Here is a 20,546-nt window from a genome sequence, read left to right on the forward strand (position 1 = left end):
GCTTAATGAGGAGCGTCGTTGACTCGACAAATCTTCTTTCAGCTTCTGCATCTGGACCTTTTCTCCTCGACCCAAATGTTTTTTTTCCCTCTACTCATCCTTACCTATTGTGCAAGATACGTTTTTTTTCTTAATCACGAGCAAAACACATTATCTTAATCCTCAGTGTAGTCAGTAGACGATCGTAGCCGAAACATGGATCATTTCAATGGGACTGTACTGATCCACTTAAAGGGAGAGCTGCCTCAGCAGGTTGTTGAACTTTGACCTTTTATAGGTTTGCTTTATCCCCTGATCAGCGAACTGTCACAACACCAAGCGAATGATCATGATTCATTTTGAATTTTTATTGTTATCTCAACGCAATGGTTTAGCATTTCATGACATTCATCAGGGTAACAAGTCGTGATTCCACTTAACTGGTCTCTATTAACAACTGAGAGACAACGTTTCTCAGGTTGTTCTGGGTCTTCCTTTGATGGTCTAAGACCAGGGGGGGCACTGAAAACCTCACCGGTGAGCGGTCCAGGAGTCCCCCCTGATCAGATGCCTATACCACCTCAACTGAATCCACTCTATATAGAGAGCTTTGGCTTTTGGCTTAAATCTCTTTTTCAGCAACACAGACCGGTGCATCGTCTGCGTAACAGTTGATTCTGAACCGACTGTCGATCTCATGCTCCATTCTTCCCTCACTCGTGAACAAGATCCACAATAAACTTCAACTCCGGATCCCTTAACGTACCTGGAGAATGCTTCCCTCCATATTACGACTCAGAACCATTTTTGGAGAAGCAGATTCGGAGGTGCAAACCAGGTCTCTTCGCGAACTGTACCTGAAGGTATTGACCCGATTAAACCAACAGACCTTTAGATCTACAAAGATCAGTGACCCGATCCTAAGACCATCCAACTGAACCATGTTAATGCCTTGGCTGCATCTAGACATTCTGTCTTCTGGTCCAGATGCTGAGTCCAACACCAAACGTATATCGTATCTTATACGCTCTGACACTTTGAACTATGACTTCTTTATTTCATCTGGGATTAGAAAAACTAAAAGTTTTTGCATGAATGAATAAAGTCAGACCAAAAACTTGGATCCAAACAGTTTTCCGTCAGTGGCAGATTTACTAAAGCAATTTTTGAGACTTATTTCAATCAGAAATTGAGTGATTTTTGTTCACTGGCGAGATACAAATAAAGCGTAGCAACCGATACATCAATCATGAAAACAACAGCAATGAGTTTCAATCCTAAAGTGTTACGTTTATCACGGGAACACAGTGTGAAATTGTACTGAGACTTTACCTCCCCATGTGTCAATCTAGCTCACCTTTTTTTGCACCTTTGGCATCGTCGTATTTTACTTTTGTTTGACACTTCTACGGCCGTGATGGTTGATTGGAGTACAATTAAAACGTTTATCTTTCTGTATGTACGATAATATTATCAAGTTTATTTCTTCTTAACATATAACGTTGGACAAGAATCAGTCGAAAAAAAAAAAGAAAAATACAGACTGAACGCCAGCGTGTCATGAAGCTGCAGGAATGACTTCTAAGGGAGATGAAAAACGACATTTTCAGGACTTGAAGATAAAGAAATTATGACTCCGGGGATTTTTCCGACGCCGTAGTTATAATTATAACCATCATTTCTAGACAAACAGCAGTTTATCTTCTGTGCGTGACGGTGCTGGCAAACACACACACACACGGTTTTATCTTCCTCTGCGATTACTGGCTTTACACTGTCGTCCTGAGTTACAGACTGACTGCTCTCGTCGTCCATGTTTGTGTGACATACACGTTACACATCAACATGTGTGTGTTTAAATGTGTGTATTCATGTTACGATTGTGTATATCCATACATTTGTGTATCTGCGTTTCTATGTGTGTATCTGCGCTTATTCTATGACATCTTTGCAAATATTGTGTGTATTTATGTGATGTTGTGTGAATATTTAAGCTCTTAAAATGTGTTGCTTAGATTGTGTTTGTCTATATTTGTGTGTGGAAGTTTCTATTATTAATCAGTGCATGTGTGTGTTTTAAAATGAACGCAAGCTTTGTGTTGCTGTGTAATTTGGCAGCCAAATTGTTTCCCCTTTCATAGTGAGTCTTTGCTTGTGTTTGTCAGTTAACATACATGCATCCACACATGTGTGTGTGTGTGTCAAGTATTGTGCGTATTTGTAATTTGCAATATTGTTGTGTAACTTCTATCTAGCTATCTGTAGCGTCTGACTGTAAATATAAATGTGTGTTAAAAGTTTTGTACTGACAACTTTGGTTTTGTTTGAGTGTGATTATGTAAAGTAAGTGTATGCATATGTGTAGCTATATATATATATATATATATATATATATATATATATACAAATATGTGTGTGTGTATCAATCATCTGCACAAATGTGTGTGTTAGTACCTACCTGTGTGCAGATGTACATGTGTGTTTTAATGATCACCACAGAGAGCTAAGTTCATGTGTCTATGTAAATTAGTTTGTGTGTGTTCATGCTTCCCTGCGTGTTTAGTTGTCAGTACGTCAGTGTAAGTTTTCTGTAGAGACCAGTGTGTGTATACATACTTCTTTCGTGGTGTATGTGGGTCAATCTGTGTGTGTGTGTTTGTTTATAGTCAACAAAACATGGCAAAAACATGCGCTTTGGCGTAATTGTAGTTCCTCTCTGTGTTTTTATTTTGTGCGTCCGAAGTTGTAAAGTGTGATTTAATAATTCATGTGGAAGCAGAAACGTTGCTTCCCAAACCAGCAAATGAAACTCCATCTTGCCAAGAAACTCACAGGTCACAGCAACCAATTACTTAATGAAAATGATCAGGTTTCTAATGCGGCCCTGGCGTTTCCCGCAGCACTTCACATCCCTATAAAACCTCCGCTTTCTTCCCTGTGGTGAGGAGCGGCGTGCCATCGCTGCAGTCTTTAGAGCCATCAAAAGTCCAAACGGCTGAGCCAGCTCCGAGCAAAGTATTATTACTTATTAAGAATAGCTAATGTATGATGTAAAAGTTGGCTCCGTCGCTCCCCCTCCCTGTCACTCTGGCTCAGTCTCAAACTCTCTCTCCTGCGCTCCGATGTTTGTGTTGCTCGTCTTTTTCCCAAACTAATCACTTCTTTAGGTGAGAAGGAACATCATAATTAAGCTCGTGCAGATGGTGGAGGAGACGCTGGAGGTGCAAACGGACCAGCTTAAGAATAGAGGAATGTCCTGCTCCTGCAACTCAACAAACATGCCCATGTTAAGATTTTTACTTTTAATCTTTAACGAGAAAGTTAAGTTTTCAACTAGATTTATTCACTAACATTATAACTGCTGGTATTTGAAATTATAACTTTAAATTTCTTTGAGTTAAAACAAAGAAGTGAAGTCAGTCTATTTATCTATTTATGTCTAATCAGAAAATGTGATTCAAATATGTCCATATCATTGTGATTGAACTGTTGCAGTGCATTATGGGGCTCAAAGTATGTTTAATTGACACTAAAATAAAGAGCCAAAGACCACATTTCAAAATAGTGTATACAATCAAATCAATGAATCAACTTCTATGATTTAAGAATTGTGTTTACTCACAAAAAAAGCTTAGTTTTAATTATTTTTGTCACATTTCAGAATCAGAAACCTGTATTGTCAGTGTGGTAAACACAAAATAGGAGTTTTTTGTGAAGTCCATTCAGAATATAATAATCAAATAAGATAACAAACAAAATAAGCAATAGAAAAACAGAACTAGAGAACCAATGAAACCATTCTGTGGCTCCTATTTGTTCCCAATCCTACATTTTTTTAAATGAAAATGTCTGTTTAACGTTTTGATTTATGCTCTAAAAACAGACAAAACACCTCATATAATTTTTCTATATGACTTTATTGACGCATTAATCATGTTTAATATTAATGATTTAATGGTTAATCTATGTGAGGATGCATCTTTTGTTATGCTAGATACGTATAAAACACAGTTGAATGTTCGAAGATCACCTTTATCAGAGAAGCATGAGGCCCTTATCTTATGGTTTGTTAAGAACATTCTGCTCTAAAGAGTATTTATTTTTAAACGTGGCGGATGAAGACTTCAGCACCACGGACAGCTCCGCCGACTAAACGCAGCATATTTCTGCTCGTAACACAAAACCAGGTTTTTATTCTGCTGAATTATTTAAAAACCAGACTGCATGCTTCATGCCGTACAGTCGCACACGAGCTAACGCTTCCCCTCCGTGTGTGTGTGGCTCCATGATTCCAACAAGTGGCATCTCTCTGCTGCTGCTTGACAGGCCTGCGCAGGAGTGACGTCGCAGTAAAAAAAAAGTGATTTCTGATCATGCGGGGATGGTTATGGCAACATTGTGAAAGTCGATCTATTGGCTTCATGACAGGGTGAGGGGTGAGGGGGGGGTGGGATTAGGATGATCGACCAGCGTGAGCTGGATTTAAACACCTTTTTCTTCAAACCCCTGACAGCCGCGCGCGTACGATCCTCCCCCCCCCATCTCTCTCTCCAAACTGATCGATCCGCTGCAACCTGTGCGCATAGCAGGCGAACACGGAGGCGGGTGTTTTGAGGGGCTGTGTTGCTGGTGACGTTTCAAGGCAGGTCCCGGTCTCAGCCACCAATGATACAAGTCGCTCCTCTTCTGCTGCGATGAATGGGTGTCGGAGCGCGGCACGGCAGAGGAGCGAGCGCAGCAGCCAGACGCGGCGATCAGGGGGATGCGGCATCGGTACGCGGGAGCTGTCCTCCACCAGCAGCACCAGGAGACGCAGAACCGAGACCCGGCCGCCCCCGTTTTCAGCCTGCCGCCCCCGCCCTCCTCCTCCTCCTCCTCCACCCAGCAGAGCAGCAGCGCCGCCGCTCCCCGCCAGAGCCTCCAGGAGCTCCCGTGCGTGAGCCAGCCCTGCCGGAGACCCCCGGGATGCGCCGCCCAGCAGCGACCTTCACGCCGCGCCGCTGAGCAGGATCCCTGGGAGCCCAAGGAGGCGGTTTTCCCCACAGCGAGCTGCCACTGCAGCTTTTCCGAGCAGGAGACACCGAGTCAGAACCGTCCGCAGCCCTCCCCACCTTTCCCGCCGCTCCCTCCACCGCCGACCACCTCCTCCTCCTCCTCCTCCTTGCTGTTTCCCCGCGATTGGAAAAGGGGTGATCGCCTCCCGAGGACCCCCGGTGACCACCAACAGGCGAGCATCGTGGACCGCTGCAGGGGAGGAGGAGGAGGAGGAGGGACCCGAGACCCCCGGCAGCAGTTGCAGCAGCAGCAGCACAGACTCCAGCAGAGGGACTCCTCCCCTGAAGGAATCCGTGTAAACTCACAGAAAGGTTGCGAGTCAACTGAGGCTACGACCAGGAGAGGAGACTCAGGACCTCAGGACCTGCAGCAGCAGCAGCAGCAGCAGCAACAGATCCCTCAGTTGCGAGCGCAGCGGCAGCTCCTGGTGGGCAGCAGTTTGCCGATCAACTCCTGCGCCAGCGGGGAGATCCAGATCCAGCAGCAGCCGCAGCAGCCGCAGCCGCCGGGAGTCCACTGTCCCCCGCGGCCCCAGCACTGTGAGAAGTCTGCGAGGAGCGCCGCGCAGCAGGGGGGCCAGCAGGAGCCGCAGCACTGTCGAGGAGCCCCGCGCGCGTACACCGGGAACTCGTCGGCGAGCAACAGCAGCAGCAAAGACAGCCCCAACTACGGCTCCAGCTATCACCTGTGGCCGGAGAGTCCGCATAAAGGCGAGGAGCGGATCCACATCGACCTCCACAAGGTACGTCGCCACGCCTCTGCCAAAACAACTCAACTTGAACCTTTTTTTCTCTCTTCTCTTGTTGTTGTTGCGCATCTTTTTTCCATGTGTCGTCTAGAAACCGGTACCGCGAGCACGCGCGCGCGCTTCCCCCCCCCCCCCCTGGCGACGCGCGCACACACACCTGTTCCATGTTGCGGTGTTGTTGTTGTTGTTGTTGTGGTTCCCCCCGCTATTTCAATTACCCCACAAACTGCGTGATGCTTGCACACAAAAGTAGGATTCCTGCGTCTCTTCCACGAGCACGATTGTTGCTGCGTGCACGCGTTTGAGGATCGTCTCGATTCATAACCTTGTTCCTCGAGGAATATACATGGAGATGTTTCCATCGTGCAACACAACCCAAAAAAAAATCGCTGCATTTTATAGCCATTATCATGTATTAAATATTAACAAAAATACTCCTGCAAAGGTATTTTTTTTTGTAATTACATAATCCTTCATTAACATTTAAATACACGCATAATTCGATGATGGATTGTGTTGTCACTCAACTGAAGGCATCTGTTGGACCACAGCTTTGACTTTCTACTGTTTATGTCTCCTGTTGAAATGTCAGCGTCACCAATTTATCTCAGAACTATCGCATTCATATTATTATTATTATTATCATGACCTTTCATCTCAAACTATTCACTTTAATGCAGACATTATTAAGAATTTATCAAACTTATTTGAAATAAAATCAATTTTTTTTCCTTCTTGGCTACATTTCTATGCTGCCATGTTGCAACTGAAAACCTTTCAATGGTCATCAGATCTTTAATTTACTTCTTTCTATTTATAAAATTATGATGCACAATCCTAGTTATAACCAGTTTTAACCAGTTTTGAGAAGTACATTTTTTCTCTGATCAGTGAGTTCTTTATGATTGAAGGTTTATGATGAATCGATTTACAATTTCAATATTCTGTGGCTACTATTTTATTCTTTGGTCGTTGTGTTGTGGTTAGTGAAGCTTTGGTGAACTTTCTGTAGGTGTGTGAGTGTCTGTATTCGTGCACCATGTGGGGCGCTTTCCAGGGTGTCCCCCAACCCTTCACTCAATGTAGTTTGGGTTCAAACTTATTGTAATATACGTAAGTTAAATAGAGACTAGTTAGAACAATTACTGTTTCACATAACTATTTTCAATATTAAATTCAAATTGTAAGTTTATTTTAATCACATTAAATTACTTTTTTTTACATTTTCAATGCTTTAGTTTTGGATATTGTACCGCTTTGTGACCCTGGTCTTGAAAAGCGCTATATAAATAAATATTACTTACTTACTTACTTACTTACTTCTCTTTCATAAAAAAACATACAATGAAGCCAAAAATAATATTTGAAAACAAAAGTTTTTTATAGTTTAATGCAGCAACAGGTCTTGGACAAATTCTTTACAGTAATTGTATACTGTTTTTTGTGTAAAGTTGAATATTGTTTATTATTGGGATAATTCAATATCAGACAAAAATCCCAGCATTGCTAAATGCTAAAGCTACTGTTTTTGCTGAGTCATCATCAGCGGCTAAGCTACGAAACTAGCGAGGTTTGAGCTTTTGTATCTTTTGTTTTGACAGATTCTAGCATCGGGTCATTGAAGTAGCAAAGTGCTCTGTCATCATATTTCACTGGACATATGTGATAGGTACTGACCACTGCAAACTAGGTGGAGACAAAAAACAAGGACGTCTCGGTTCCCCCTTTTAAGATGCTGCAGCTGTTGCTGAGGGCCGGGCTGGCACCAGGAGCGGAGACACATCAAACCACCTTGACACGACTGTTCTGAACTTGCCACAATTTTGGGAGCATCAGCAGATCGTCTAAATGACTGGATTAAAAGTAAACTTTGGTTTCCACTCTTGAAGTCAGAGGTCACCGTCTGCAAAACAAATCGTTTCACAGGAAGTAAGACAGGAAGTTAGACAGAAAGTTAGACAGGAAGATGGTAGGAATGTAGGCAGGAATGTAGTCAGGAAGTTAGACAGGAATGTAGACAGGAAGTTAGACAGGAAGTTAGACAGGAAGTTACACAGGAAGTTACACAGGAAGTTACACAGGAAGTTAGGCAGGAATGTAGACAGGAAGTTAGACAGGAAGTTAGACAGGAAGTTAGACAGGAAGTTACACAGGAAGTTACACAGGAAGTTAGGCAGGAATGTAGACAGGAAGTTAGACAGGAAGTTAGACAGGAAGTTAGACAGGAAGTTAGGCAGGAATGTAGACAGGAAGTTAGACAGGAAGTTAGACAGGAAGTTAGACGGGAAATTAGACAGGAAATTAGACAGGAAGTAAGACAGGAAGTAAGACAGGAAATAAGACAGGAAATTAGACAGGAAATTGGACAGGAAGTTGGACAGGAAGTTAGACAGGAAGTTAGGTCAGTATCAATAAAGCAGTCGTACCATAACATTGGCATGGAATGGTTATGTTGCTACAGGTCTATTTAAAAGCTGTATCTTGTCTTGGGTTTTATTTTTTATTACGATTTTAGGCCAACTGAGCCAAAACAGCATGAATTAACACTTCATCTAAATACTTTGATTAAAAATAACAAAACAATAATTGTCTGCATCAGTGGGAAATTTGTTGAAAAGAGAATTATTCATTTCAATTCTAAAGTGTTTTATTGTGCGTCACCTTTTCGCAAACCTGTCAAATACAAGTTAGCGAAAATATAAATGTTCAAATCGACATCACCTCCATCTTTACTCCAATTATTTCTGTTTCTCTATCGGGCTTGTGGTGTGACGGTTGTGACGACAGCAGAGGACACCCTCGACTGGTTGCCATGACACAAAACAAAAGCCCTCGCACACTGAGGCCGCGACACAATAGAGTCACTAATTAACATCCATGTCAGGGTTTAGCCAAAAATGTTTGACAGCAATATTTGATATCGAAACTATTTTTGCTATTTACTTTTTTTAATCAATACTATTTCATTTTATTTTTACATTAAGGACATCATCTATTTTTGTCTTCTGTACAGCTATATATGCATACATCGAAACACAATGAAATATTTAGCCTAATAGTACTTTTCAATAGTTTATAAACCCTTGTTATCTCTGGGTCAAGGTGACCCAGAGGTCCTGAAAAACAAATGTGTATGAGGTATCCCTTGTGTCTTCTCTGGTTCAAGGTGAACAACCTCCTTGGCTTCCATAAGTACATGTGCAGTGGTGGAGGTTGTTCGACCTTGACACAGAGACAACGCAAGGGATACATTTTGCTTTAAAACATAGTTAAAAACAACATTTATAGCACCTAAAGTTTTTCTTTTAAAATTTCAAATACATTAATTTTTTTGGCCATTATTACTTACAAATGCAAGTGGTAAACATGTTATCTTTACCCTGAATAGTTCAGTAAAATGTATATAAAATTCAATAATATTAAATTAAATAATGTAAAAAAAATGAGTGTGAGTTTGACCTCATATAAACTGCATGTTTATTCACTTCAATTATACATTTATAAAAAAAGTTTGTTATCAAGCATACATACATAAAAATAGTTTATTTTTTAATCTTAAATTAAAATTAATTATATAAAAAATTGTATTTGTAACAAATAAAGTATATTTCATCTCTGGAAGTGAATATATATATTTAGGAACCTTTCAAAAGCCTCCATTTCAATCCGCTGCGATACACCATCAGTGTACTTTCCCTCCTGCGAGCAAACATCTGAACGGCACCTTGTGTAATTCATAACTTTGACATAATCCTGTTAGTAAATCTTAAACAGAAATCTTAGACCTCCCCTGACAGGCTCTTAGTATCCAACCTTTTCCACTCGCTCACATCCAACCATGCCAAGTATTTTGATACGGCGAGACGTGCTTATCTATTCACGGATATTTGCGGGATCGTGGTTACATCTTATTGAGGCGCCCTTAATGAGACAGCCCCGGCCCCCCCACTCCTGTTTGAAATCCCTTCAACAAAACACTTGTGACAGAACAAGCCTGATAAAGTGTATACGATTACAGCGTCGCGCACACACACCCTGAAACTTGATAGGCAGCGCACTGGAGAGGAAGGGGAGCTCGTACGATATTGTGTCCCGCCTCGGTAACATTGTGCTTTGAAAGGTGCGTCTATTGTGATGTGCTGTGTAAGTACTCTAATGCCTGCCACTTACTGCTCGCCTCATATCCCCCACAGGGACGCCCACGTGCCGCGACACGGGGGGATTTGTTTGCGTTTGACGGGGCCTCGTTTTTTTTTGACTCGACGTAAACATGTTTTTTTCGTATGCTAACTTAAGTTAGAGGAGAGTTATTATCGATGAACTTTTTTCTGTTTGGTTACCAGCCTCTTCAACAATCCTGCCAAATGACATTTACGATAAATCACGGTCGGAAATCAAGCAGTATCTTGGAAACGTGCTAACTAGCATTAGCTTAACAGTGTAATCTACCTGCCTGGCTACGCTGCTGCGTAACGGAACATTTAATAAAGGAAAATTGAGTTCCTTCTTCCTCCACACATGCATATTAATAACTAAACCTGACACTAAAATATTCTTAAATTGTCAATTTGTATCTAAGCTAGCAAACCACTATGACCTACAGGTGTAGGTACCATTTCGGTCCGGCCACTTCCTACTTGATGTCTTTTTAAAAACTATTTTTTATGAGACAAAATAACTTCAACTTCAACGATTATAGGTCATTATCTACTACACATTAAACAGAAACACAACTTTTGTCAATCCGATCATTTTCAAAGCGTCCTTCTGTCACTTCCTGGTCTGACGACACACGTGACCATCACAACCAATAGAATGTGTCGATAGTGATGCCAAATGTGACGATGACACTGAGTGGCTGAAATGTGTTTGACTCAAATAATTCATTTTCTATTGTACAATACATTATAACCATAACAAAAATATGTTCTAAGTATAAAACCTTTTAAAAAGGTATTGATTGCTTGTAGGTTTCAAAAGTAGCATTGGACACGGTTCAGCCAATCAGCGACGTCGTCACATGTAGACCGGACACATTCCGTTGGGGTGAAAGTCACATGTGTCTTTTTTTGAGCTCACTCAAAGTCTTTTAAAGGTTGTTGGCGTTCGGGACGTGTGATGTTATCACGTAGGAAGTTCCCGGATTGAAAAAGATAACCGGACAGTAATGGTACTTACACAATTGGAGAGGTTTAGAAGTGAAATACTGTAAGTAAGTAAGTAATATTTATTTATATAGCGCTTTTCGAGACCAGGGTCACAAAGCGCTTAAACAATCAAAACAATACTAAAAAAAAAGTACATACTTTAAAGATCAAAACTGTGTGTGACAACATTTCACAATATTCATATTATTAATAGTAATTATCTAATTTGTTTAGCTGTACGTAGGGTTTTGTAACGTTTTTAAATTTCTTAACAGACCATTACATATCATTCAAACCTTTGACCCTAAATGTATTTACTTTTGCATTTTACACACTTTACTGAGAGTCATATCATTTATTAATTACACACACGTGATTCAGGAAACATGAAAGCAAGTTTATATCTCAAATGTTTACAAATAAATATTGAGAACTAATAAATTATATATTTTTTATTTCAGCATATCAGTCATAGCAAAGAGTAATTCTCAAAGTACTGTGGCTTTATCTAATAAAGCCACAGAATATATTATATTATAGTATTGTGTACTAAAGTGTGTCACTCCAAAGTCACCTTGAAGCCCACATGCAAATATAAATAGTCTCCAAAAGATTGGATCTGTTTTTAATTATTACTGTAATCTTGGTATATCACCCACTATCGGTGGTTCAGCCCACCCAACAAATAGGCAGATGTAACTTTCCTCAAGTTTTCAATATGTTTTAACACTTTTTACATGCTTTGTTTTAGCCATTATTTGAGGGAATAAACAGGGGAAAAATGGAAGGATTGATTAAAACCAAAACAAAACATTTTTGTTAACGCGTCAATGTCAAGACATTAATTTAAAATAAATCTAACAGACTAACATGTTTATCTATTTTCACTCCAGTCTAATCCAGACCTCAGTTGTTTGAAATATAACATTGATTCTAAAAAAAACGAACAATTTAATTTAAATGATGAAACGCAGGCATCGCAAGCTCAGGTCCTTGGAGCCGGATACGACTGGATAGAATTAAATATGGACATAATTTCATTGCATCTTTTATTAATGGGACAATGGTTAAAATAAAAGGAGAAGAAAAAAAACACCTTGTACCATTTGTACTACAAGTCACATAAAGGACTGCAACAGTTGAAGTTCTTGTATTAGTTTAAGAAGATTACATTTAGATCATTTACACTGGTTTGGAGAATATCCACAAGTCTATGGTAGCATAGCCACATGCTAACTTAGAGTTTCTCTTTTTAAACGTATTTGGAAAATTCAATTGTTGAATTGGACAAACTTACCTGTTTAATGGACCTGGTTAATACTTTGCAGTTTATGCTGAATTTTTATCCAGTATATTGTGTTTTTTTTTTAAATATTAGCGCAATGGAAGTTGGGTAAGGGTTAGGGTTAGCAATATGGCTTCTTCTTCAACTCCTGTTAAAGATAGAATCCTGTCAAAAACACTAGTTTTTAGTTCTAGTCTTTGCTTTTCTTCTGCTTCATTTGGAGGCATCGCCTCGCATGAGTGCCAAGAAAACACTACTTTCAATGTGTCATTGTGATACGGATGACTCGCAGCCGTCCGAACGGCGACGCCAAAAAAACCGAGGTCCAACAAGTTAATCATCAACAAATATCATAATGGCGCTTACGACTCATTTCTCCCGCGGCTCGCCAAGAGGATTTGGCGTGATCGTCTTAAAGGGAAAAGTGATTTATGTTGATCTGAAACTTTTACAGCATCCTTTTTCTTTTTCTTCATTTTCTTTAAAGCTTGTACAATTCCTCCCTTTGTCTACTTCCGCAAAGCGAGCTAATTTGCTTTAAGTGGATTCTAGCCGCGCCGGCCCGTGTTTCCAGTGTTCCTCCTGTCTAAATTAAGTAAAATAGCGAAGGCAATCGTGCTGCCGGCTCTCGTTAAAAAAGCCGTTTGTCTTGCGAGGTTGTGTTGCCTCTCAAATAATGCTGAGGCAACATCGAGCGTTAGTGTTCGCAACAATTGATGCCGACAGATCCGCTTACGGCGTTATGATTTACTCGCCGACTTCTGCCAGGAGAAACATTTGCTTGATTTAAACCTTCTCTATCGGTCATCTCTCTCGTGTTGTTACAGGGCCCTCCGTTTGTTTTCCTCTCATTAGCTGCTCGTGTTTCCACCAGTCTGCCAGGTCTGAAAAAAAAAAAAAAAAAAAAGCAAACACAACCCTCGCTGAACAATTACATGTCGGACAGAAAAAAAGGGTTGATCCTTGTTTCACATCCTCGGTGGATGAGGAAGGTGTGGCGCCGCCGACGATTCGCTGATAACGTGAGAACAATCGCACAAAGGTGTGAGCGGCGGAGACCCGCTTAGTTTTTCTGCTGTAGCCGGCGACGCACAAACAGTAAGTATGAACATGAAGCTCTTTTAATAATTGATTGCTGTTTTCCCTTTTTTTTTTTTTTTTTTCGGTCCACTGTGTTTAAGTGCTGAGCGCTGAAATAGATTTGTGTTTCCATGTGTGTTGCCATGGAGAGATCAGCCTTGGTGTTGTGTAGCAGCCGCTCTCCACCGCCCGGTTCGGTCAGGGAATCCTGACGAATAATATTCCTTTTTATTAGTTTATTTAAAAGGACAGATGATGATCTAACCAAGTGTTTTTTTTTGTTGGTAAATTTAATTTAATATTTTACAAGAAGAAGGATCCAGAAATGGTTAGCCAGGTGGACTTTAGTAAGGTTCTGAAAATAAGAAAATATTTTTAAATTACTTGAGAAATGAAAAACTTATAGATGACAAGGATGATATAAAAATAAAACCAAATAACAGACCAAAAAAAGAGCAATTTCAGGGGCAACAATGTAGGGCCGATGTTGCTATAAAGAAGCTGAAATTAAGAATTTTCTAGAAATATGAATTGGGAGTTTTCTGCCTTCCCTTTGTTCTTGATTACAAATGGCCATAAAAACTAAAATTCTGAACATCTCACTTACTTAGTATGGTTTGAATTTCCTTTAAATTGGACATAGTTGAATTTTCACCCACTTCCCCTTGACCCGATCTATTTGCCCTCGCTCCGAAAACCTCCACTAAGAGGTCAGTCTTAATAATTTTCAACCAAGTTTGTCGAGTTTTTGGGAGCATATAACAGTGGTCCCCAACCCCCAGTTCCAGGGGCCGGTACCGGGCCATGCCACATTTGTAACCGACCGCACAGAAATAAAAAGAGTTATATTTATTATTACTGCCTGAAAGGTAAAAGAAAGAAAAGAAAAAGAAACTAGATTTTCTCTAAAATAACATTAGTGTGTGACTCTTGACAGTTAAAAAGGAGTAAAACACAAAATGTAGAAACAAAACTAGGTCCTCATTTCATATAAATAAAGCTTAAACTCAAACATCCGCCCAAGTTTGCACAAAGTCTTTAAAAGCTAGAAGACACACACATAAAGAACACCATCGTCGGCATACAGTCAAACATACATAGATGCAAATACATCTTGTTGTAACCAGACCAGAGCTCTTGCTGTTGTGTTGAGGTGTTTTTTATACACTTAATTATAGTTTTTTTTCTGCAGCTCATGCTATTGCATTTTTACTTTTTCCTATTCCAACATCGGCCAGTGATTATATTCTTGACATTTAATCAGTCGGTGGTACAAAGGGTTGACGACCCCTGATCCATAAAAAGTTAGGATCAGGTGGACAAACACACAAAATCTATTAAAAACGTCACCCATTGAAATGCAACTTAGGACTGAAGAAAAGACTTGACGTTGATCCGGGTCACTTAAGATAAAGGAAGGTTTTTAAGGATTGTTTTGCTATCAGGTCAAGGCCCTACTTGAACATCAACAATTGAAATAGATCAACCTTGTAAATGCTTTTATTCTGATGATGGTTGTGGTTCTGCAGTTTGACCGCTGCGGGCACTTCAGTTTTCAAGAGCCAAAAAGAGTTATTTGCGAAACACGAATGACATCACAATACTTCAGTCGTAGATTCAATTTTCATTCATTCAGTTTTCAAAAAAAACTTGTAGTTCATCTGAGGACGGGAAGTGAGCGTCCTTGGCTTTGTATTTTCTAGTTAACATGGTACTGATCGAGAAAGACACAAACAAATATTTTCTTCACAATATATACCCTGAAGGGGCCGTCAAGCTAAAAGAAATATAATAATAAATAATATATAATATAAATAAATTAAAGGAAATTCTATTATTAGTCTTAATTTAATTGTATATAATTTAATTTTTAATCATTTTTGAAAAGATTACAAAAAAGCATTGCATATTTAATATAGTATACCATTTATAATAATACTATAACACATGCTATAATTATACATAATATGCAAAAACAAAAAGTGCTGTTATGCCTTGGAATAAATGTATAATATTGAATTGTATATACTTCAAAATAAATAATATAAAAGCACAAAAAATATACAATAAACACTCATAAAAAGGACAAAATAATGAGAAAAAATACGTTTTTTAAAATGAAGATTTTTATTGGAAGACTTGACATGATACAAAAACATTTATGGACAAACAAAGTCAGAAATGAATCATATAAAACGACACAAGCAAATTATTGATAAGATGAAACCAGGGCAAAATTCCAGTTGCTGTATTTTTTAGATTTTGAAAAAAACTCAAATGAACTCAAACATACTAAGGAAAAACAATTGTGAATAAAAAACAAAAATAATGCTTATACATAAACATAAATATAATTCAGAAATATAAATAGGAATTGGGAAAATGATTAATAGGATGAAACCAGGGCAAACTTCCAGATAATTATTTTTTTTGTTTATGTTTTAAAAAACTCGAAAATTTAAAAGAACACACAGGGGAAACAATTATGAATTAAAAAACCATCGGTGTCTGATACACAAACATAAAAATAATGCAGAAATATAAAATGAAACAAGGAAATTATTGATAATAGAAAAGACTTCCAGAGATTTTGAAACTACTCAAGAAAAATAACATTTTGAAATCAAATAAACCAAAAGTAAAAAGCTACTACAGTATTATTTCGACCTCATGTGGGCCGCACAGATGTAGTCCGAGGGCCTGGTGTGGCCCCCGGGCTGCACTTTAGTTCTAGCTAATTTCACCAACAACCTCCTTAGCTTCCGCTGCGCTCGCCTGCACGACACGCACTTTCTCCGGGAGCCACGCAGAAACACACTGACATTACTGTAAGCGGCGTTCCAACGGCGCTCCACTTGATAAAGTTCATTCCCTCCGCGATTCATGCGAGTGAGCCGACACAAGACGAGGTGTATCGAATTACTTGCGGTCCGGCGCCACACAAAGAGAGGAAAGAAAGCGTTGTTCGGGGGTTTCCTCCGTCCGCCATTGAGCCCGGTCCCTCGCTCGCTCGCGCGACGCCCGGGCCCCGGCATGGCAGCTGTTTTCACTCAACGCAATTTGTTACTTGACTGTTTGACCTCTTATGTTGTTTCTAGCTCATAATGCGTGTTGTAACTTTCTACCCCCAACACACACACACACACACACACACAAGTCCATACCACGGCTCTTTGCTAAATAAATGACTGCAGTTCATTTATATGGTAATGCCTGCGAGAGCTGGCCAGGAGATGCCAGCCATATAATATATCACCGAGCTGCATATGCTTTATGGCTAATTAGGTTATCGATCGGAGGTTGTTCCAGCATTAGGCCATGATCACAACACAAAACACTATGGGAGTGTGTGTAATGCAGCTGCGAGCAGATATTTGTGTCACCAGTTTGGCTGATGGCTTCATGCGAAGTGTTGCTGCAGGTGTGTGTGTGTGTTTTTTTCCGTACAGATAATATCTGGTATCACAACATGCAGGCTCGTTGAGTCATTTCAATATTGCCTGCTGGTTGTTTTCAATTCCCGGCGAACACGGCAGAAAGCAATAATGAGATGTGAGAGATTTTCTGCAGATTTTGTTTACACAGTCAGCCAGAACATTACTTTTAGCTTCTTTCTATTTTCCCCCGGACCAGAAAAAAAAACAAGCTATCTGAGCATGTTTTTCCCCTCATCAGGATGTTTGTACCCGCGGGTCCGACTTTTGACTGCTCATCCCTAAGAGATGCCACACGACTTCATTCACAGCACATGATGCACGACCCGGAAAACCTTCCGTCGCCGCCTCCTCCGGCCCGCGTTTAATATTCAGAGAACAAAAGACGATGCATATCTAGACAGAACACTCTGCCTCAGGTTTTCAGCAAGGAATGGATTTGATACCTTTATTTAACAGTCACCGTGTTTCTTCCCTTATTGGGAGCTGATCCCAGCTACCTAGGACAAGAGGCGGGGGTGCACCCTATACAGTTTGAAGATCTTTTTTCCTCTTCCTTAACGTCTCCTTATTACGGGTATTTTTTTTTATTTTATTCACCATAGTGCTTTCATTTAAACATTATTTTAAATTGTAAGATATATTAAATATAAATTCCTTTGAATCTTGAAAGAAGATTTTACAGAAAGAAATCCATCATGAATATAATGTCCGTCTTATTGATTATTACTGTATAAAAGGTGTTTTGTTTTGAAAAACATCTGTGTATTGGCAAAATCTTGCGATACGATACGTATCACGATACATGTGTAACGATACCATATAGTGCGATATATTGCGATACTGTAGTAACAACGATATATTGCTGTTTTTTTTAAGTGCATTAATAGTTTTAAAAACCGTGAGCAACATTCAATATCAAGTTTCTGTCAGTGTTTAAATTAACTTTAAACTTTGTTTTAAAGCCAAAACAAGTCCAAACATCAGCTTTAAAAGCTGCTTGTGAATCGTTTCTTTTTTACTCATTGCTGCCATTCCGCTGTTTCTTTTTTGTTGGCATGGAGATAATTACGAATGTTGCCAACTAGTGGCCAGAGGGTTTAATTGCAACACACAAATGAATAAACACAGTGAATATTTGAGCATTAATCGTAAAATAAAACATCAAATTAGTGTCTTTTATACACACAGTATTAAAATACAAACCACAAAGTTTTTTACATTTTTTTAAATATTGACACAGTGCTATTGGATATCAATACAGTCTCGGCAAAAACACTCCATTCATTGAAGTGGTGATGCTTGAACGCAAACCACTGCTGCTTCATGTTCCATCATTTCTAGATCCTAATATCAAAACATTAATAAGTCATTCTTATCTCGTCTGGATCCAGAGAAGAAAACAGTCACAGAAAAGAATGAGAATTACCTCATATTTGTTTGATAAAATGTGTGGAAATCTCATTAAATAGTAAATAAGGAAGTATGCACTGTTTTGTTTATCAAAATTAATGATTTTAAAAAATAAATCAGATTTTTTAAACCTAGATAGAAATATCAGAGGTTTCAAAAACCTCTTAAACCCCTTAAATTCAATTCTCATAAAAAAAAAAAATATGAGTAGAGAATTTAGTAAAGATTTTGATTTCAAACAGATCATCTATTGTCCTGTTTCCAGTAGAAGGTGGTGCCTCTTTCAAAATAAAAGCTTGTTAACGTTGGTTAACTCCTATTGACTGACGCTGTCTTAATCACAGTGTGAAGACGAAAATGACGACTCGCAGCAATATGTGTGAACAGCAGCACCGATCGGAGCAGCTGGAAGCACCAGCTGGGTATTGTCTGTTGTCCACCCGTCAGAAGCTAAAAATATTCCCAAACATTATATGTCAACTCAGGTTTTCATGATGTTTATCAGTCCGTCTATTTCAGCACGTGTCCTGTTTAAACACGTCAAGAACAAGAGGGCATTTGACGGCAACACAAGAATCTAAAAATAAACAGAAATGAATTGCATTAAAAAAATAATTGATCCGTTTCGGCCTCAGAGCAAAGTCACCTCTAGACAAATACACAGTTTTTATGAATTAAAAAGAACATTTGTGATGAGAAAATGATGTAAAAATAAAGTGGTTTTGATGGTAGATCTCCCGCCAAACTGAAGCATGAACACCAACATCAGCTTTCTAGTAGCACTTGTCACCTTCTTGAGAGTCGTGCAGAGGACTAAACAAATGTGACACGAGCAAGACAATGGGAATCGATGAACAAGAGAGCATCATCTTCCCTCTCTGCTTCTGTAAAAAAAACGTTTTTAGAAATCCTAGGATTGTTTGTAAGATGAGAATGGGCTTTAAACATCAAATCTATTGACATCACCCTTTTCTGTCCTCGGTTAACAACGTTGTACATTTTAGTTTTAGGGTTTTCTTTGCCTTAAGATGAGAATTTTCTCTCCTAGAAAAAGTAAAAAGTAGATGCCAACGAGAATGTACGTTTTTTTTCAAGTTTTCTAAAAATTGGTGATGGGTTGAGGAAGCTTCATGAGTTTTAAGCGTTTCTTAATAAATGACTTAATAAAATGTAGGAGTAGAAAACACTGGCATTTTTTATTTTTTAAAAAAGTTTGCTAAAAAGTGGTAATGGGTTGACGAAGCTTCATGAAGCCTCATGAGTATTAACGGTTTTATTTGCCTTAATATGAGGATTTGCTCTCCTAGAAAAAGTTAAAATAAAATGTGGTAGAAGCCAACACTGCCAAAATAGTTAATTTTGTAAAAAGTCTGCTAAAAAGTTGTGATGGGCTGAAGAAGCTTCATGGAGCTTCATGAGATTTTAAGGGTTTTCTTTGCCTTAATATGAGTATCTTTTCTCCTAGAAACAGTTAAAATAAAATATGGGAGAAGCGAACACTGCCAAAATATTTAGATTTTTAAAAAGTCTGCTAAAAAGTTGTGATGGGCGGAACAAGCTTCATGAAGCTTCATTATTTTTAAGGGTCTTCTTTGCCTCGTGATGAGCATTTTCTTTCCTTGAAAAAGTACAAATAAAATTCAGGAGAAGTAAACGCTGATGATAATTTCTGATCTAAAAAAAAGTTGCTAAAAGATGGTGATGGTGGGTTGACGAAGCTTCATGAAGCTTCATGATAAAATCTTCATAAGTTTTAAAGGTTTTCTTTGCCTTAAGATGAGGCTTCTTGTCTAGACAAAGTAAAAATAAACTGTAAGAGTGGTAACACTGACGAGAAAGAAGTTAAGTTTGCTAAAAAGTGCTGATGTGTTGACGAAGCTTCATGAATCCGTGTGATCATTTTCAGAGCTCAACAGATGGCGCTCTCTGCTCCATAACTGGCAAAACCAAATGCAAATTTTGTAACTGGAGAGCACCACCTGCTGTAAAAATGAGAACGATGCATCACTGAGCTTCGTCAGTCCATCTTTATAATGAGTTATTTTGATGTTCTAGGCGTGTTTAGCTGGTTTGTAAGAGATTTAAGTCATGAAAAAACGTTACACAATTTGGTGAAAAATGTGTTTTAGTGTTTGACTCTCAACACAGATTAAATTCCCTATACTTGCCTCACAGTGTCTATTTAAACGCAGTTGTATTCTGGGGGGAACAGTCGAGCAGCTAAAAGGATGATCTGGGCTTTTGAGATTTTTTGATTTAGCGAGGATGCATGTTTGATTACCTGCTGCGTCGTGTTGTTCCGGAGCAAAATTGAACCTAAAATACTCCCTGTTGCTGTCTTGGCCGCTTTAAAGTGAATTTATTCATCACAGAGAAACATGTGTAAGTCAATCATGATGGTTTTT

General features: G+C 39.1%; 1 protein-coding gene across 2 annotated transcripts in view; it reads left to right on the plus strand.

Moving 5' to 3' along the window:
• The first annotated feature begins 4,614 nt into the window (after positions 1 to 4,614).
• kcnn1a (potassium intermediate/small conductance calcium-activated channel, subfamily N, member 1a) overlaps positions 4,615 to 20,546 on the plus strand; it is a 69,012-nt gene continuing 53,080 nt past the window's right edge. For both annotated transcript variants that reach the window (XM_087812030.1, XM_087812031.1), the window contains exon 1: positions 4,615 to 5,776. In XM_087812030.1, coding sequence (XP_087668156.1) covers positions 4,742 to 5,776 — 1,035 coding nt within the window. In that variant the 5' untranslated portion in view covers positions 4,615 to 4,741. The remainder of the gene's footprint in view (positions 5,777 to 20,546) is intronic.

This window comes from Callionymus lyra, chromosome 16 (genome assembly GCF_982586985.1).
Source record: "Callionymus lyra chromosome 16, fCalLyr1.hap1.1, whole genome shotgun sequence".
In the NCBI taxonomy this organism is placed as follows: domain Eukaryota; kingdom Metazoa; phylum Chordata; class Actinopteri; order Syngnathiformes; family Callionymidae; genus Callionymus; species Callionymus lyra.